Consider the following 14,648-nt stretch of genomic DNA (forward strand, 5'->3'; position numbering starts at 1 on the left):
CAAACAAACAAAAAAAACAGAACGACAGACGAAATGGAATACCTTGAGCTTCCTTCCCTGTCCTGGAGGTGTGCAGCACCTTGCGTGTGGCACACAGAAGCCAGCTCCAGCACAGCACTGATAAAGGAGCTGCAGGAAAGTGCAGCTGAAGAGCTTGGAGCACGGCTTTTTCTCCCCAAGACTGAGCAGCTGTCCTGAAACTGGATGTGGGGCAAAGCCACAAGGGAACAAGAGGGAAGAAAGAGAGCAGCTACTCCCCATTTTCTAGAGGTTCTAACAAGCGTCTGTATTTCTGTGTCTTCTACCAGCAGATAGGAAACCCAGCCTGTCTTTAGGAGAACTTGGCTCTCCAGCAAAACAATTTCTCAACAGCCATTTTTATTGCTTCTGACAATATACCACTGGGAGAAAGAAAGAAAGAACGTTCTGCAATTCTTTAGTTTCTTTCTTTATTAGAGTACACAAATTTCCTGGGAGTATTGATAGAAGAAAACATAAATGGTCAACTTTTCATCCCATCTGACAATGCAAGTGAAAAGAGTTGGAAATTCCCCAAAGCAGGCTACTCAGGTAAGAATAGCACAGCAGAGCTGCCCAAGTAACAACTCCACAGATTAATTAACATTTGCATGGAGAAAAAGTTCTTGCAGCCACTGCCAGCAAGATTGACAGTCTGTCTCAAGAGGACACAGCAGTGGCTCAGGCTTAGAAGTGTCAGCAAGGTTCAGTTCAAGCCAACAATCATCAACAAAAACCTTTCCACTCATTCAAACAGGCTTTGGCTCAGGTCCCTCACGCATGCACACATACACACACACACACACTTTCAAAACTGACATAAACAGTACCCTGAACAACTTCAACTTCCAGCTCCTGTCACAGTCCAGCCTTCGTCTACAAAATAAATATACACGGGTTTAACAGTGAAGAATATATCCTTTCCTTCATTAGTTACAATCTGTAAAGTGCTAGGTTGCTAAATTATAGTGAATGAAAACGTTGCTCTAATATTTTAAATACAATAAATATCGATGAGCTGCGTGCACTTCAACTTCACTTGCAAGTTTTATTCTTTTTTCAGTAAACTAAATTTAGTAATCAAAACAGCCTGCAATAGTACTCCATGAAAAACTAGTAAGAAGTTACAAAAATAATCACATCCTTCAAAGATCTCCTACGCACTTCTTCTGTCCACATTGCACAGATAAATGTAGCGATCCTGTGAGCATATGGAGCAAAGACATATAAGGAAGTTGAAAATTACCTAGCAATGAAAAGCAAAACCCTACAAGTTAATGCTACATATCCTCCCATAAACAGTCTGTTCTCTGCATTTAACCTCGGTGCATACAACCCAGTTCTTCTATTTTCGTCCCCGTTAAAAGACTCTCCCAGGAAGAACATCTTCCAAGATCTGGGTTGATTCATCTTCATCTTGCTCCTTTTTACTGCACAGTGGAAAAGATTCTTGAACAAACTGCCTACACATTGGGCACTGCTGAAAATACCTAATGCAGCCATCACACAGGCACGTGTGTCTGCAGGGTAGGAGTACCCAGTTCACCGGGCCGTTCTGGCACACGACACAGTCTTTACTGTTTTCTTCATGCAATTCTGGCTCATCTTCAGCCAGTCCAGCCTTTTCCAGCAAGCTTTTGTCGATGCTTCTCTCACCTAGGGAGGTATCGCACGAAGATGGCGCAGTACTATTTGCAGACATGAAGAGCTGCTAAAATACACATACACACAAAAATTTAGCAGAATCCAAACTCTCCCCCAGTACCTGAACACACATACGCCGTGCAAGTTCCACTGCAGCAGGTTCACTCAGTTCCACTGGGTCAACCAGGACCGGACTCACTCCCTCTGTGAGTGAAGACAGTTTCCTGGCCTCCAGTGATATGTATTACAGAAGCACAAGAATATGTGAACCACTGGCAAAACATTAAGGAGATGTCAAATCTTAGCTGAATCAAACAGCGGCATACATGCATGAACTTCAACAGAACTGCACAGGTTTCAAACAGCTCAGGTTTCTGTTCCTGGCGTATCATTCTCTGTGCCTTGAGGGATGCTCCTACCCACTCCTACCAAACATATATTCCAGTGAGCCTCCAAATCCACTTCACTCTACCCACTCTGCTCTTCCTCACGTTAAAATTCTCCATTCCTCTCTGTTGTATTTTACGTGAAGCACAAATTCTTCTGGGCATGATCTGTTAATAAAGCCAGCGAACTACCATGCAGACAAAGATGCCCACAGGGAGCACACTACACAACTGTACTACAAAGTGCTGCTGCACAGTTGTTTCTGTTCAGTTTAAGCAGTATTTTTTACAATAGTAACTTGAAAATAAAGCTTAAAGGGGATCAACAGGGAAGTGTATCTAGATCAACTACATCAGTAAAAAAAAGGAAAGGCCAGGATAAGCATTTATTGGGAAAAAATCTATTCTGAATGAATGCTGAGTCGACAGAATTGACTTGGCACAATTTCTAGCTAATCGATATTATACATTATTTTTATTATCATAGTAATAAATTGCCATAGAATCACATCGTCAACTGCCTGACACAGACACAGGACAAAGATGGTCCCACAACATGCACAGATAAAGGAAACTGAAAAAGAATAATGAGAACATCAGTTCATCTGATAATGGTCTGTACTACCTTTGTACACGTACTGTGGTAAAAAGAAATTAATAAGTGCTATTCTGAGGCTTTTCCAATTGTAGAGCAAAACAGGAGAAAGTGCTGTTTGAGAGATTAGCAAGGAAGTAAATGTTTTGTAAAGAAGAAGCATTCAACAGGTAGTTAATTTGTTACTACTGCTTTAACAAGCAGGCAGGAACCAGGCCTCCTAGACGAGAAAAAAGTTATTTCTTTAGGAAATCTTGAATATTTTCACACATTCTGCACAGTAACTTTGGCTGGAACTACTCACCTGATAAAATAATTTTAACTGTTACCCATTTCTTTGCAATAACAATACAAGTCCAACATTAATTTAGGTTCCTGAAAGCCCACACAAACTAAACTTAACACCGTTACCCAAACGAAACAAGACTCGGTATACACGGCTTACCTTAAGATCATGGTATTGACCTTGAGCTAGAAGTAGATACTGATATAATATTCTGCAGGAAAGTCTGTAGCTCTCATCAGGAATATGAATTACAGCCACCATTGAAATCTACCAAAAAAAAAAAAGCTGTGTTTAACACCTTTCCTTTTCATGGTATGATTTGTATAAAATGGTGAGTGTGTCTGCTTTAAACATTACATGCTTTGTTGTAACTTCTGACCTGCTTATTTCCTTGGACATCCAGGACTTCACCAACATTGATTTCAAGCACAGAGAACAAAATGCTGGACAAGGTAAAGACAGCAAGCAGCACACGGTAGCACTTTGTGGAGCCTCAGCTTTCTGTGCTGGTCCTCCACGGAGCCCTCCCATCGCCAGTTTACAGTAGAGACTCACTGACTGCTCTCACCTGATGGAATTAGGCCCCCTACCAAAGAGGCACCTAGGCTCATGCAGTCCTCCTGAAGTTTGGTGCTTATACAGCTGAGGTAGGGCTTACAGTCATGCATGAACCTCAGCGACTACCCGCATAAATGATTTCGAGCAGAAGCAGCAGCTCCTACACCCCTCAGAGCACACACTAACTTGTGATGAGCTTCTCCAAGGTGGGAGAGTTGATAAACTGCAGGGCATTTCCTACAGCAACCAAGCCCCAGGTGAATGCTTTGGACCAGATGATCCTGGAGGCCTTTTCCTACCTTACTGATTCTATAAATGCATGCACTTCGGTCCCGTACAACGCACCCTGCTGCATCCCAGGGTGCCTTCAGCACGAGACATGACACTGCCAGCTGAAGGCAGAGCACAGACTCACAGGGCAGCACGTAAATGGCCTTCTCCACCTTCTGTCACTTCTCTCACAAACGCACAGACCATAGTTTTCAAGACTCTGAGAAGCATCGAGAAGCATCACTGATTGGCTTGTAAACTGAGTAGGCACAGGACAAATTTCACTGAAAAGGATTATAAAAGGACCCCGTGGGCTGCCTTTAGAGTCGCTTTGCTGAAAACAAAAGCAATATAAGCTTGCATGCTGTGTCTAACACCCCTTGCCCTGCCCAAATTATGTAATAGCCTCTAAGAAGCTGAAGAAATAATGAGATTCAATATTACTGTAGTTCTCAGAAATTGTCAAAATAGAAATGAAATATAGCAGACAGCTGCTTTGTTTAAATAAATAAATAAATGCAAATCAGACTCGCACTTCAAAATCTACTACATGGCTAATTACATACAGAGTTCAAATATATATGTACCTATGCATTTATACTGAATTTACTATCCTCCTTGCATAAGGTCTTTTTTTTTTCTAAATCACAATGCCTCAAAGAAATTCGTAAAGCTTAGCACTAGCTTACTTCTGGAACCTGAAAGCCATCAATTCCCCATTAAAATGATGGATTTTGTGTTTTGATAATAAGATTTTAAAAGCTAACCATTCTCGGTGCATTTGTATTATGTGATCCCACCAGAAGTGCTTTTCCAAGGATGATGCATGTCTTCAATTCACTGTTTGCTCGGACACCTAGGCAACTTTCCGAACAGCGATTAGAACTAGTTCACAACACAAGTGCCTCAATCTTCAACTTGTCGTCTCCTCTGGTGTCCTATCCCACAGCACAGAAACAAATACTGTGATACTACAACCTAGCACAAATCCAGTGCTGGTTCATAGAAGCACAGAATGGCTGAGGTTGGAAGGTACCTCTGAAGATCATCTGGTCCAACTCCCCTGCCTAGCAGGATCACCTAGAGCACGTTGTGCAGGATGTCATCCAGGTCGGTTTTGAATATCTCCAGAGCAGGAGGCTCCACAACCTCTCTGGGCAACCTGTCCCAGTGCTCTGTCACCCTCACAGGGAAGAAGTGCCCTCTCATATTCAGCCAGAACCTCCTGTACTTCAGTTTGTGCCCATCGCGTCTTGTCCTGTCGCTGGGCACAACTGAAAAGAGTTCAGTTATAGCTTACCTCTCCTTTGAGCACCAAGTGTTTTCTCTGTTTGTAAATAGTTGCATGTCATAATCAAGTTACTTTTCAGTCTTGTTTTATACACGCAGCCCAAGATCTTAAGTCTTCAACCACTTTAGCCCTGCTGTTCTTCAAATCATTTCTGTAACTTTTTTCTATTGTCATGCTAATTCTATGGAGCTAGAAGAAAATTCCAGCACAAAACCACGCAGGTATGATCTGACCACAAATACATTCAGGATGAATGTTAGACCAGCCAGAAATGAGAAATAAGGTTCTGGATCACTGTCTGTAGTGAGAGAGACCAAAAACCAGCCAACAAACAAAAAAAACCAACACAAGATGGAGCCTGATGCATCGCTATGAGAAACCATATCCCTTGTGCTATTATCATACTTGTCACAATGGCAAAGATGCCTTTCCACGGTATACTTATATTTTACTAGTTTGTTTCAGCATCAGATCCAATTTTGACATTTGTCATGCAAGTTCAGGTGGATTTACTCCTTTGACCATATTAACAATTTCCAGTTGTGTTCCTTTTCTCCAACACCAGGTGAAAAATACCTCCCTTCACTTTCTTTCTAACCCTTTCTTCTATATTAACGAGCACAAAAAAAAGCAGCATTACAAATTCACTTCCATGCTAATGCCAAACACATTCAAATATTAAATATTAAACTGAGATGAGCTCTAAGCATACATGCATGTACCAATCTGGGAAATAGCCGGGGGAAAAAAAGCCTCTTGAAGGGGGACAGGAGGGAAGAGGGCAGTCCAATTGTCAGGTGACAAGAAGCCAAGGACAGGCATCACTTGGAAAGGGAACATACAAGTTTTCTTAGGTATTTGTGTGATCTTAATTTCCAAGCAAGTGTATGGAAAAGGGTTCTGCAGGTTTAGGCAATTCACTTCTGAGTTTATTGGTACTATTGCTCAAGCAATTAGAGCTATCAAGTTACCAACCAAATGAAAGGAAAAGATGAGGGATAAAAGCATGTTCCAAAAAGAACAAAATTCAAGCATGAGTTAGTTTAAAAGAGATGTGACAAGGAGAAAGTTGTTTTAACTCTATTAGGAGGAGCTGAATCTCTCAAGTCAGTTTAGTGCAGGACCTTCACACCTTGCTGCAAACGACCTGAGGTGGCTACTGAGACATAACGTACTGCATTACAGACTCAGGGCTGATGCAGAAAGGTAACATCCATGTTCTTAGTGTTCCAGTCAACAATTAGCTCAAATATCTGTGTCAGACACAGAAAAAAAATCTGTCTACTTTGCCAGCAGCAACCTGAAAGATTGTATCAGCACAAGAGCTCCACCACAGGTTTGCGTAATCTGAAAAATCAGAACAGTATCTTAGTAACCTCCCCCAACTCTAGTTTATCTGGCCACAGGGCCTTCCACAGAGGAGACCTTTAGCAGACAGAGCTTAGAGCTTTGTGAAAACCACAAGCGTCTTTTGAATGGCACACATAAAATTTTATACAACAACTATCCTCACTCCCCTGGAGTCATCAGTGACAAAATTAGGGACCAAATTCTAGGGGACGGAGAAAACAAACTGTTTTATTCAAGCCTAGATTTGTCTCCTAAAATATTCAGTGCTTAAATACAGTGACCCTAAAATATATTCCTAAATTACTTACAATATCATATATTTCCCTGTCTTCTTCATCAGCTAACGTCAACAGTGCAATCAATGGGTAGCGAGCTCTAGGCACTGGGCCAAAATCGACAACTTGGGCGTCTTCCGGTAACTGACAATATTTTTCTTCCTTCTCATTTTTCTTGATGCTTTATTTGGGTCAAGGAAAACAATCAGTGTCAGTGCAATTGTAGATAAATGTGACGTATGCATAATGAATATTTTTCATCATATTTGTTCATAAATACACGGTGCCAAGAACTGCCTAATGCTCACAAGCCTCAACTCTCCCTGTGCCAGTAAATTAGCATATTTTGTCAAAACAATTTTAAAAAAGGATACAAGTACTGTTGTCGATAGAGGTATTCGTTGTATAGAGCATCCTCTAACGCCTGGGGAGTATTTATTCTGAAGCAGTAGACGTGTTTCTGCAACGCTTCATGGAGTTTTTGCACATTACAGCCCCAGTAGCAGGTAAGAACACAGTCTTCCAGACAGTCAGGTGTCAGCGTTATTCCCTCTTTTAGAAAGGGGATAAGGATTTCATTAATTCCATTAGCTCACCTTTGTTCACGAACTCTGGAATTACTAAAGTAGGTTCTTAAAAGGCAACAGGCATAAAACAACTTTAGTGTCCAGGATTTTAACATATTCTTTAAAAACTTAGGCTAGGTTTGGTGCTTATGGAAGCCAATGACGATGATGAAATGGTTGTGAGGAGATATAACGGTTGATTAAGCTAACAAAAGCAGCACGTGCATTGTATGAAGAGTAAATTTTAACTTCTGGTAACATTTTACATGCAAACTGGCAGACCCAAGAGCATAACCTCTAGCCCAAAGTCCATTCCCTCTTCAGACAATGGCATTAATTGGATCACTGGCCTACAACACCTGCTGCGGTCACGAAGAGTAAGGCCCTATTGATCAAGCAGAGGGACGATAAAAAGAGGATCTGTGTGCTGCACTTCTTTTCCAAAAACCAGCTATCCAGCACATCAACTTCTGAATGCTTACTGCACAAACAGAAGCACAACTCTTGGAAAGTCCCACCAAATTCAAGTGCTCAAACAGCCTGAAAAATCCATGTTACTTGAAGATTCAGTTGAGGATTTTTCCTTTTATTTATTTTCTTTTCTTTCTTTTTTTTTTTCTTTTTTAGTTTGGGGGGAAGAGGGAGATGAAGAACGTTCATTAACTGCTGCAGTACTTTTCCCATTCATAGGAAGGCTTCACATCTGCGTTGGTGGAAAATGCCCAGACTAGCTTACTGCTCCCAACAAGGCAGAAGTGCATGAATTTTGCTTCCTGTGTGGGTGATTTCAAGGATGTTAGGGACTACTTGACTCTGATACACAAAGATATTTCACTTCAGTTTCCACTGAAACACAGATACATAGACATATATATATGTTTATATATTTTAAAGCTGTGCGCTTCCAAACATCACTGGAGATCTGAAGTTTAATTTTCAATTGGATGACATATTCTATGATGAATTCTATGGAATTCTACAATTCTGTAAAGTTTACCAAGAAATGCTCACAGTAGCTGGCAAGCTGCAAATGTTTTTATTACTTAAAATCTGTTATAGCAGGAAGCGTTTCATTAATAAGAATTAAACCGTGCTAAATATCCAAATATTTCACTTTAAAAATACCACATTTATGAACTGCTAAAAAATGATTTTTTCTATAGCAACGATGGGAGGAAGCACGTTTCTAAAGATCTACTGGTAAAGGAAAAGGATGAGAGCACGAAATACGGATAGTACTATATTTAGGAACACAAACTAACAAAAAATAAGCACATCAGAAACCTACTGACTTGTCACTGAAGCTGTGCCGGGATGTGAGATTTCTAACCCAAAAGGATTCTTCACTTGTCTCATCCGCTTTTTCAGTACTCTCGTGCTGGATTCTGTTTCTTCCGAGTTTCTCAGAATAACAGGAACGCCCAAACCAAACCTAAGGAAGAAAAAAAAGAACAAGCAGGTTATGCATTAATGCTGGCATGTTTGACTTTTTGTTCAGCTCGAAGTTACAAGCAGCACAACAAATGGACCTAGCTTTGAGGAATGTGTTAGGGTGCACGCGTAATACAGCCTGCCGATCCAACCCCAGCTTTGTGTGGCAGAAGGTAGGCGTCTTCACAGTGCTAAAAAATAACAAATAAATATTTAGAGGGGCTATATTCTCCAGTGGCGAGATACAAACAATATAGTTTACTCCTGCACCATTTCCGCGGTGTGTAAAATCAGTGAGGATGGTCGATGCCCTCTAGTGGTACGCGGCTGTCCAAGGCTCTCTCCCAGCTGACGCTCTGCAGAGCCACTGGCCGGACAGAAATCGCTGCTTGCACAGATGGAACAGACTGCACGGGCTGGGTGCTCGGTAGGAAGACCTCGGAGTAAATCATCCAGCCCTAAGGTACACCCAGCTGTAACCACAGCCAGCGAGATGCTTTGAAGGAAGATTAAGATCCCGATTTTCCACGTTAACCTTGATTACAAGATGCTGATATTAAATCTGGGGTCTCCCAGCCTCTGCTTTGAGCCAGTAACCAAATGCAAAATAGCCCAGACTCTGAATCAAAGCTGCAATCTAAGACCCCTTTGAAGGTGAAACTAGCATGCTAGAAATGTCCAAGGGGTGGTTTGCCTCTAAAAGGATAACTTCTAAAGCTTTGCTTCATTTACTTAAACATTCTGTGGATCAAATGAAAATCAAAGAAGCCAAGAGGGAATACTTCGGATGACCTTTAAGGCCCCTTCCAACCCAAGCTGTTCTATGATTCAGGATGATTTCTGACAGCAATTAAAAAAAAAAAAATGAGGTTTTCATACCGCCCGGGGCCTTTAAGGGAGCTGCTACAGAAGATCAGGATCTACAAACCGAGCTCTGCAGAATACTTCTTCGCACTTGGCTAAAAATAATTCGATTTTAAGGTGACAGCAATAACGCTCGGTAACCAAAGGATAATTAGAGAAACCGGCCTAGATACGCAATCAGAGGGCTGACGACGCGCAATCACAGGCTGAAGAGGTTTTTGTAACCGCACCCCTCCAGCCCTGTCTCATTAGCAAGGCAGCAGGGAGAAGCTGTGGGGGTCCTTTGTTAATGCATTTTAGCAAACAGTTATTAATTAGCTCAGGCTGTCCTTCCACGCATTTGCGCTGTTGCTGCCATCACCTGCGCTGTTCGAGCAGCGGCCTCTTTAACGGTTCGGAATTTCGGTTCGTGCAGCCAGCAGCATAGCGGGTGCTGGAAGCATCGCCTCTGCCCTGAACCAACCATTTCCATCTCACAGACTGAACCAGCAGCTGTTACAATAAGATGGATCTTGTATCAGCAACCCCAGCTGAGAAGGGCACTACCAACACCAGCGTAAAATCTGTTTGAAAATCGGTAATTTCACATACGATGCAGCTCTGAGCCAAACAGACGATTTTTTGGCTTTACTGCTATGTTTGCCCTGGTTTTAAAATTGTTTTGGACTCCTGGGTGTCAAACCAAGAAGGAAAGCCGAGCTTTTACTGACATTGAGCCCTGAAAAATTGCCTCTTAATTCACGTTGGAGGGCGCTCTGTGTAAGGCTAACAGAAAAACATCAGTCAAAGGCAACATTCAAGCTGAGGAAACAAAAAAATATCTCAAAGCCATCCCCAACAGCACCAACCTGTTCCTGGCAGCCTTACAAATATTTGCCTTCATCATCCGACGTCTTGCCTGAGTGCCACAGATACACCAAAGGGGAAAAAGAGGTGGTAAAAAAGAGTCTACTTTCATTATTCCAACTCTGAGAAATTCCTTTGGCTTGCTAGACTGCTGGCAACACGTTCCTGTCTGTGATGGTCTAACACAGGGTGCTCGGCCACGCTCAGTTTGTGCACGAGGAGGGGCAAATCTCTCACCCGATGCGATCGAACAGCCAGGCTGAGTTCGCTGGGGGCTGTAACGAAGTTTAACGTCTTCCAGTGTAACATCTTAACTGAGAAAGAAACCAGGTGCAGCAGCTGCTGGGCTTGCTCGGTATCTGAGGCTCAATGGAGCTAATCTCTCCAGCCACACATAAAGATGCCTCCTGTTTTGTACCATCTGGCCCATCCTGAAGTACAAACCCTGCTCTTTGGAAACTTTCTTCGCTGGGCGAAAGCGACAGGATAATCACCATGAAAAGCAGCCACAGAAAAAAAGCCTCCAGCACGGTTTTAGCAGCAGCTGAAGGCAAAAAGCCCTTTCTGCTCAACAATAAGGTACAGTGCTTCTGTACATTTTCAGGCAGTACTCAGTGCATGAAGGATGAATAAAGTTCTTATTTTACCATTTAACTTTCTATCAGCCTAGATCATTAGCTGGTCGAGGGGACAAAGAATTTCTTTAGAGCCAGGCTCTTGCAGAAAAGACACGTAGCTCCACCAGTTTTGTTCACGAGTTAATTTCTTCAAAGAGCAGTCCGACTTGGAAAAGGGGAGAAAATACAATGGGAAGGGCTCAAGGATTGAGGTAAGGACAGGGAGATCGCTCAACAACTATTGTCACAGGCTAAACAGACTCAGTGTTGGGAGATTAATGTAATTTATTGCCTATTACTAATGAGCTAGAGCAGGGAGAAACTAAAACAAACTGAAGACATCTTCCCCCCATCCACCCTCTTTTACCTCCTTCCCCTGAGGGGCGCAGGGGAGCTGCGGTCAGTCCCTGCCGCTTCGTCTCCTCCTTCACGGTCACTCCCTGCCCCTGCTCCCCACGTGGTCCCTTTTGGGGCTGGCTCTGATCTGATTTGGGGCAGCTGCTGGGCTCTGCTCACAGAGGCCAGCCCCGCCAGGTAAAGCCGAGGCAGCAGGTACCGGGCACCGTCCTGCCGAGTAACCCACTCGTATTCTCTAAGCACGGCCCCAGGTGTCCAAGGGCTGGCCGTAAAAACAGACGCTCTTCGAGTCAGTGCCTGGTTTTGCAAATTAGAGCGTCAGCATTCCTAAGCAGTTGGAGGCTTTCGGGCTGCCTGCCACCGCCACGGACACGTTTATAAAACAGGCTGGTGGCTGGTGCTGGAAACGATGGGGGAAGCAAAACGTCATTGCAGCAAGGATCAGGTATTCACACGATGCCGCGTGCATTCGTAGCGCTCTGCGCAGCAGGGCGTGTACCACGTTGTTTTCATGCGCTAGGAGGTTCGAGGGTGTTTCAGCACAGGTGGAGCTGCCGACGAGCTGAAGTTGGCTGGGAGCTCTTGGTCTTGTGGCTGTGGTATAGCAGAATTCAAAGGCAGCCGCAAATATCTCCAAAGCTGGTGCTAAGCTCCATGCTGCTGCGCTTATTCAGCTAACAGGCTAGGTTGGGCACGCTTTGGGCATATTTACACCGTATCTAGTGCAGATGCACCCAGAGTTTCTGACGGCAAAACAAAAACGCACCCGGACAGCCCGGCAGCCCCAGAAGCATCAATGGACACGTGCACAAATGTGAGGATCTCCGGCACGCCTCTGTACCCCGAGCGCAGCGAATTGCAGACATTTTACAGCAGGGACTGCAAAGCAGATCGCTAACAGTAAGCTGATTAAGCTGAAGTGGTTTTGGATATACGTGCAAGAGATTCGACTCCTGATTTAGTACCATGATTTAAACGATCGTATTTTTAAGAACTGATGAAGTGAGAAAGGTTAAAGTGGAGAGAAGCGGATGGCAATATAATACTGCCAGCGTGCAGCGGGACGGAGAGGATTGTGAAAAGGATTCCTGCCGCCTCTGCGAGTAAATAATGAGGTGGAGCTTGGTCCAGCAGACAGACAACACGACGGCCAGCCCTGCCTTCCCTTCCACCTGCCCAACGCTAGGGGAGGCAATGCAAAACAAGAACAAAAACTTTCCACAAAGCACATCTGAAAGATCAAAAGGTAACTGCATTCACACCGAGAGCAGCAGATGGCACACGTCTGAGGCGGCAGCAGCAGCTAACAAAGCGGTGTAAACAAGGAAAAGTCAGGCAGAGTATTTATAAGCTGCCAAAAGAACAAACAGCAACAGCTACAGCAGCTGTAATTCAAAGAGAGACAAAGGGAGGAGAACACCAAAGCTCAGCAGCACTACAGATATCAATGTGAAGCCAATAGGAGGAAACGCAGTAACTCAATTTTATTCTCTCCAGAAACCGCACAAGTGTGGCGTATCCCCAGTTATTGCATAAATTACTTTGATCGCTAATCGATGCTCCCCGCTTGGCGTGTGTCTGTGTTTACATTCAGACAATTCCGAGCCAGCAGGAAACCAAACACAGCAGTGTTACGGACGGACATTTGAGGACAGACATTTGAGCACTACGCTCAGTGCTGTCCTTCCTCACCACCTGTACTCATCACAACCCCACTTCTCTGTCCACTTCCAGGCCCCACGCACCCACCCCGTGACCATCCCACACCTCCAGAACACAGTCCCCACAGGGTACCAGCTCCCATTACTCCCCTCCCGCACCGTGCCACCCCATCACCTGGCCAAGTGCAAAGTACTGCACCTGGGTCAGGGCAATCCCAAGCACAGACACAAGCTGGGCAGGGAATGGATTGAGAGCAGCCCTCAGGAGAAGGGCCTGGGGATGCTGGTCGATGAAAAACTGAACACAAACTGAACCGTAGGGGTTGGAAGGGACCTCTGGAGATCACTGAGTCCAACCCTGCTGCTAAAAGCAGGTTCCCTACAGCTGAGCAGGAAAATGTCCAGCCCAGAAAGCCAATGGTATGCTGGGCTGCATCAAAAGCAGAGTGACCAGCAGGGTGAAGGGGGGTGTGTGGGGGTTCTCCCCCCTGTGCTCTACTCTTGTGAAGCCCCACCTGAGGGGCTGTGTTCAGTTCTGAGCCCCAGCACAAGGAGGACATGGACCTGTTGGGGTCCAGAGGAGGCCCCGAGGATGCTCAGAGGCTGGAGTCCCTCTGCTGCGGGGACAGGCTGAGGGAGCTGGGGGTGTTCGGCCTGGAGAAGGGAAGGCTCCGGGGAGACCTCACAGCGGGCTGACAGGGCCTGAAGGGGCTGCAGGACAGCTGGGGAGGGGCTCTGTGCCAGGGGGTGGGGTGACAGGACAAGGGGTGATGGATTTAAACCAAAAGCGGGTAGGTTTAGGTTAGATACGAGGAAGAAATTCTTCACAGCGAGGCCCTGGCGCAGGCCGCCCCGAGGAGCTGTGGCTGCCCCATCCCTGGGGGTGCCCCAGGCGGGGCCGGACGGGGCTGGGGGCAGCCTGGGCTGGGCCTGAGGGGCTGCGAGGCCCTTCCCACCCCCCCCCCCTTCACCCGGAGCCCCCCCCGCCTCGCCCCTCCGCGCTCACCAGCCCAGCACCAGGCCGCTGGTGACGAGGAAGCAGGCGAACACCACGGCGATGTAGAAGAGCGGCGAGTACTCGTACAGCGTCACCAGGAACACGGCGGCCATCGGGCCCCTCACACACACACACCCCCCCCCGTCACCCGCCCCGGCCCCGCGCCGCGGCGCATGCGCGGCAGCCGCCTGAAGCCGCTGCCCGCAGCCTGCCCGCGCACGGGCGGGGCCTGCGTAAGGCTGCGCAAGGTGCGCGGCGCTGCGCAGTTTGCGTAGCCCGCCTGCAGCCGGGCCCCGCGGCGGTTCCCGGTTCTCCCGGGGGGGTTTTAGGGGGCTGCACAGCGCCCTTGGCGCGCTGCAATGAGTGCGACCTCCCTGCGCGGTGCCCCGTGAGGAAATAGCACCGTAGGGAGCGTAATATAGAGCGTAGGGAGGTGAATACACGTAATAGAGCATAGGGAGGTAAAGGGATGCAGCCGCAGCTGCTCGGCAGCCTTCCTCTTCTGTGGTGCTCGCTAAACTCTGCCTGAAAACGTGCCGTTTTGTCCTGTGGGTCTGGCATTTGTTAATATAACTTCTCTTCACCCGGGTTCAGCAGGCAAGAGGATGACCCCTTTAGCAGCCGGTGCTGCGGCAG

At 45.7% G+C, this 14,648-nt stretch overlaps 1 protein-coding gene across 5 annotated transcripts; it reads right to left on the reverse strand.

Moving 5' to 3' along the window:
* Positions 1-435: 435 nt before the first annotated feature.
* CGRRF1 (cell growth regulator with ring finger domain 1) lies at positions 436-14,183 on the reverse strand. Of its 5 annotated transcripts, XM_083837201.1 has the most exons (7): positions 8,941-9,467; positions 8,769-8,861; positions 8,532-8,671; positions 7,048-7,225; positions 6,707-6,854; positions 3,089-3,196; positions 436-1,729 (listed from the first exon to the last, which is right to left on the reverse strand). In XM_083837201.1, the coding sequence occupies exons 3-7, from the start codon at positions 8,593-8,595 to the stop codon at positions 1,379-1,381; spliced, it is 849 nt and encodes a 282-aa protein (XP_083693327.1). In that variant the 5' UTR covers positions 8,596-8,671; positions 8,769-8,861; positions 8,941-9,467; the 3' UTR covers positions 436-1,378. The 5 variants fall into 5 exon arrangements, with proteins under 5 accessions (XP_083693327.1, XP_083693324.1, XP_083693326.1 ...); XM_083837198.1 differs by lacking the exons at positions 8,769-8,861; positions 8,941-9,467 and adding an exon at positions 14,022-14,183; XM_083837200.1 differs by lacking the exons at positions 8,769-8,861; positions 8,941-9,467 and adding an exon at positions 11,365-13,085.
* Between the last annotated feature and the right edge of the window lie 465 nt (positions 14,184-14,648).

Source organism: Anser anser (genome assembly GCF_964211835.1).
Source record: "Anser anser genome assembly, chromosome: 5".
NCBI lineage: Eukaryota > Metazoa > Chordata > Aves > Anseriformes > Anatidae > Anser > Anser anser.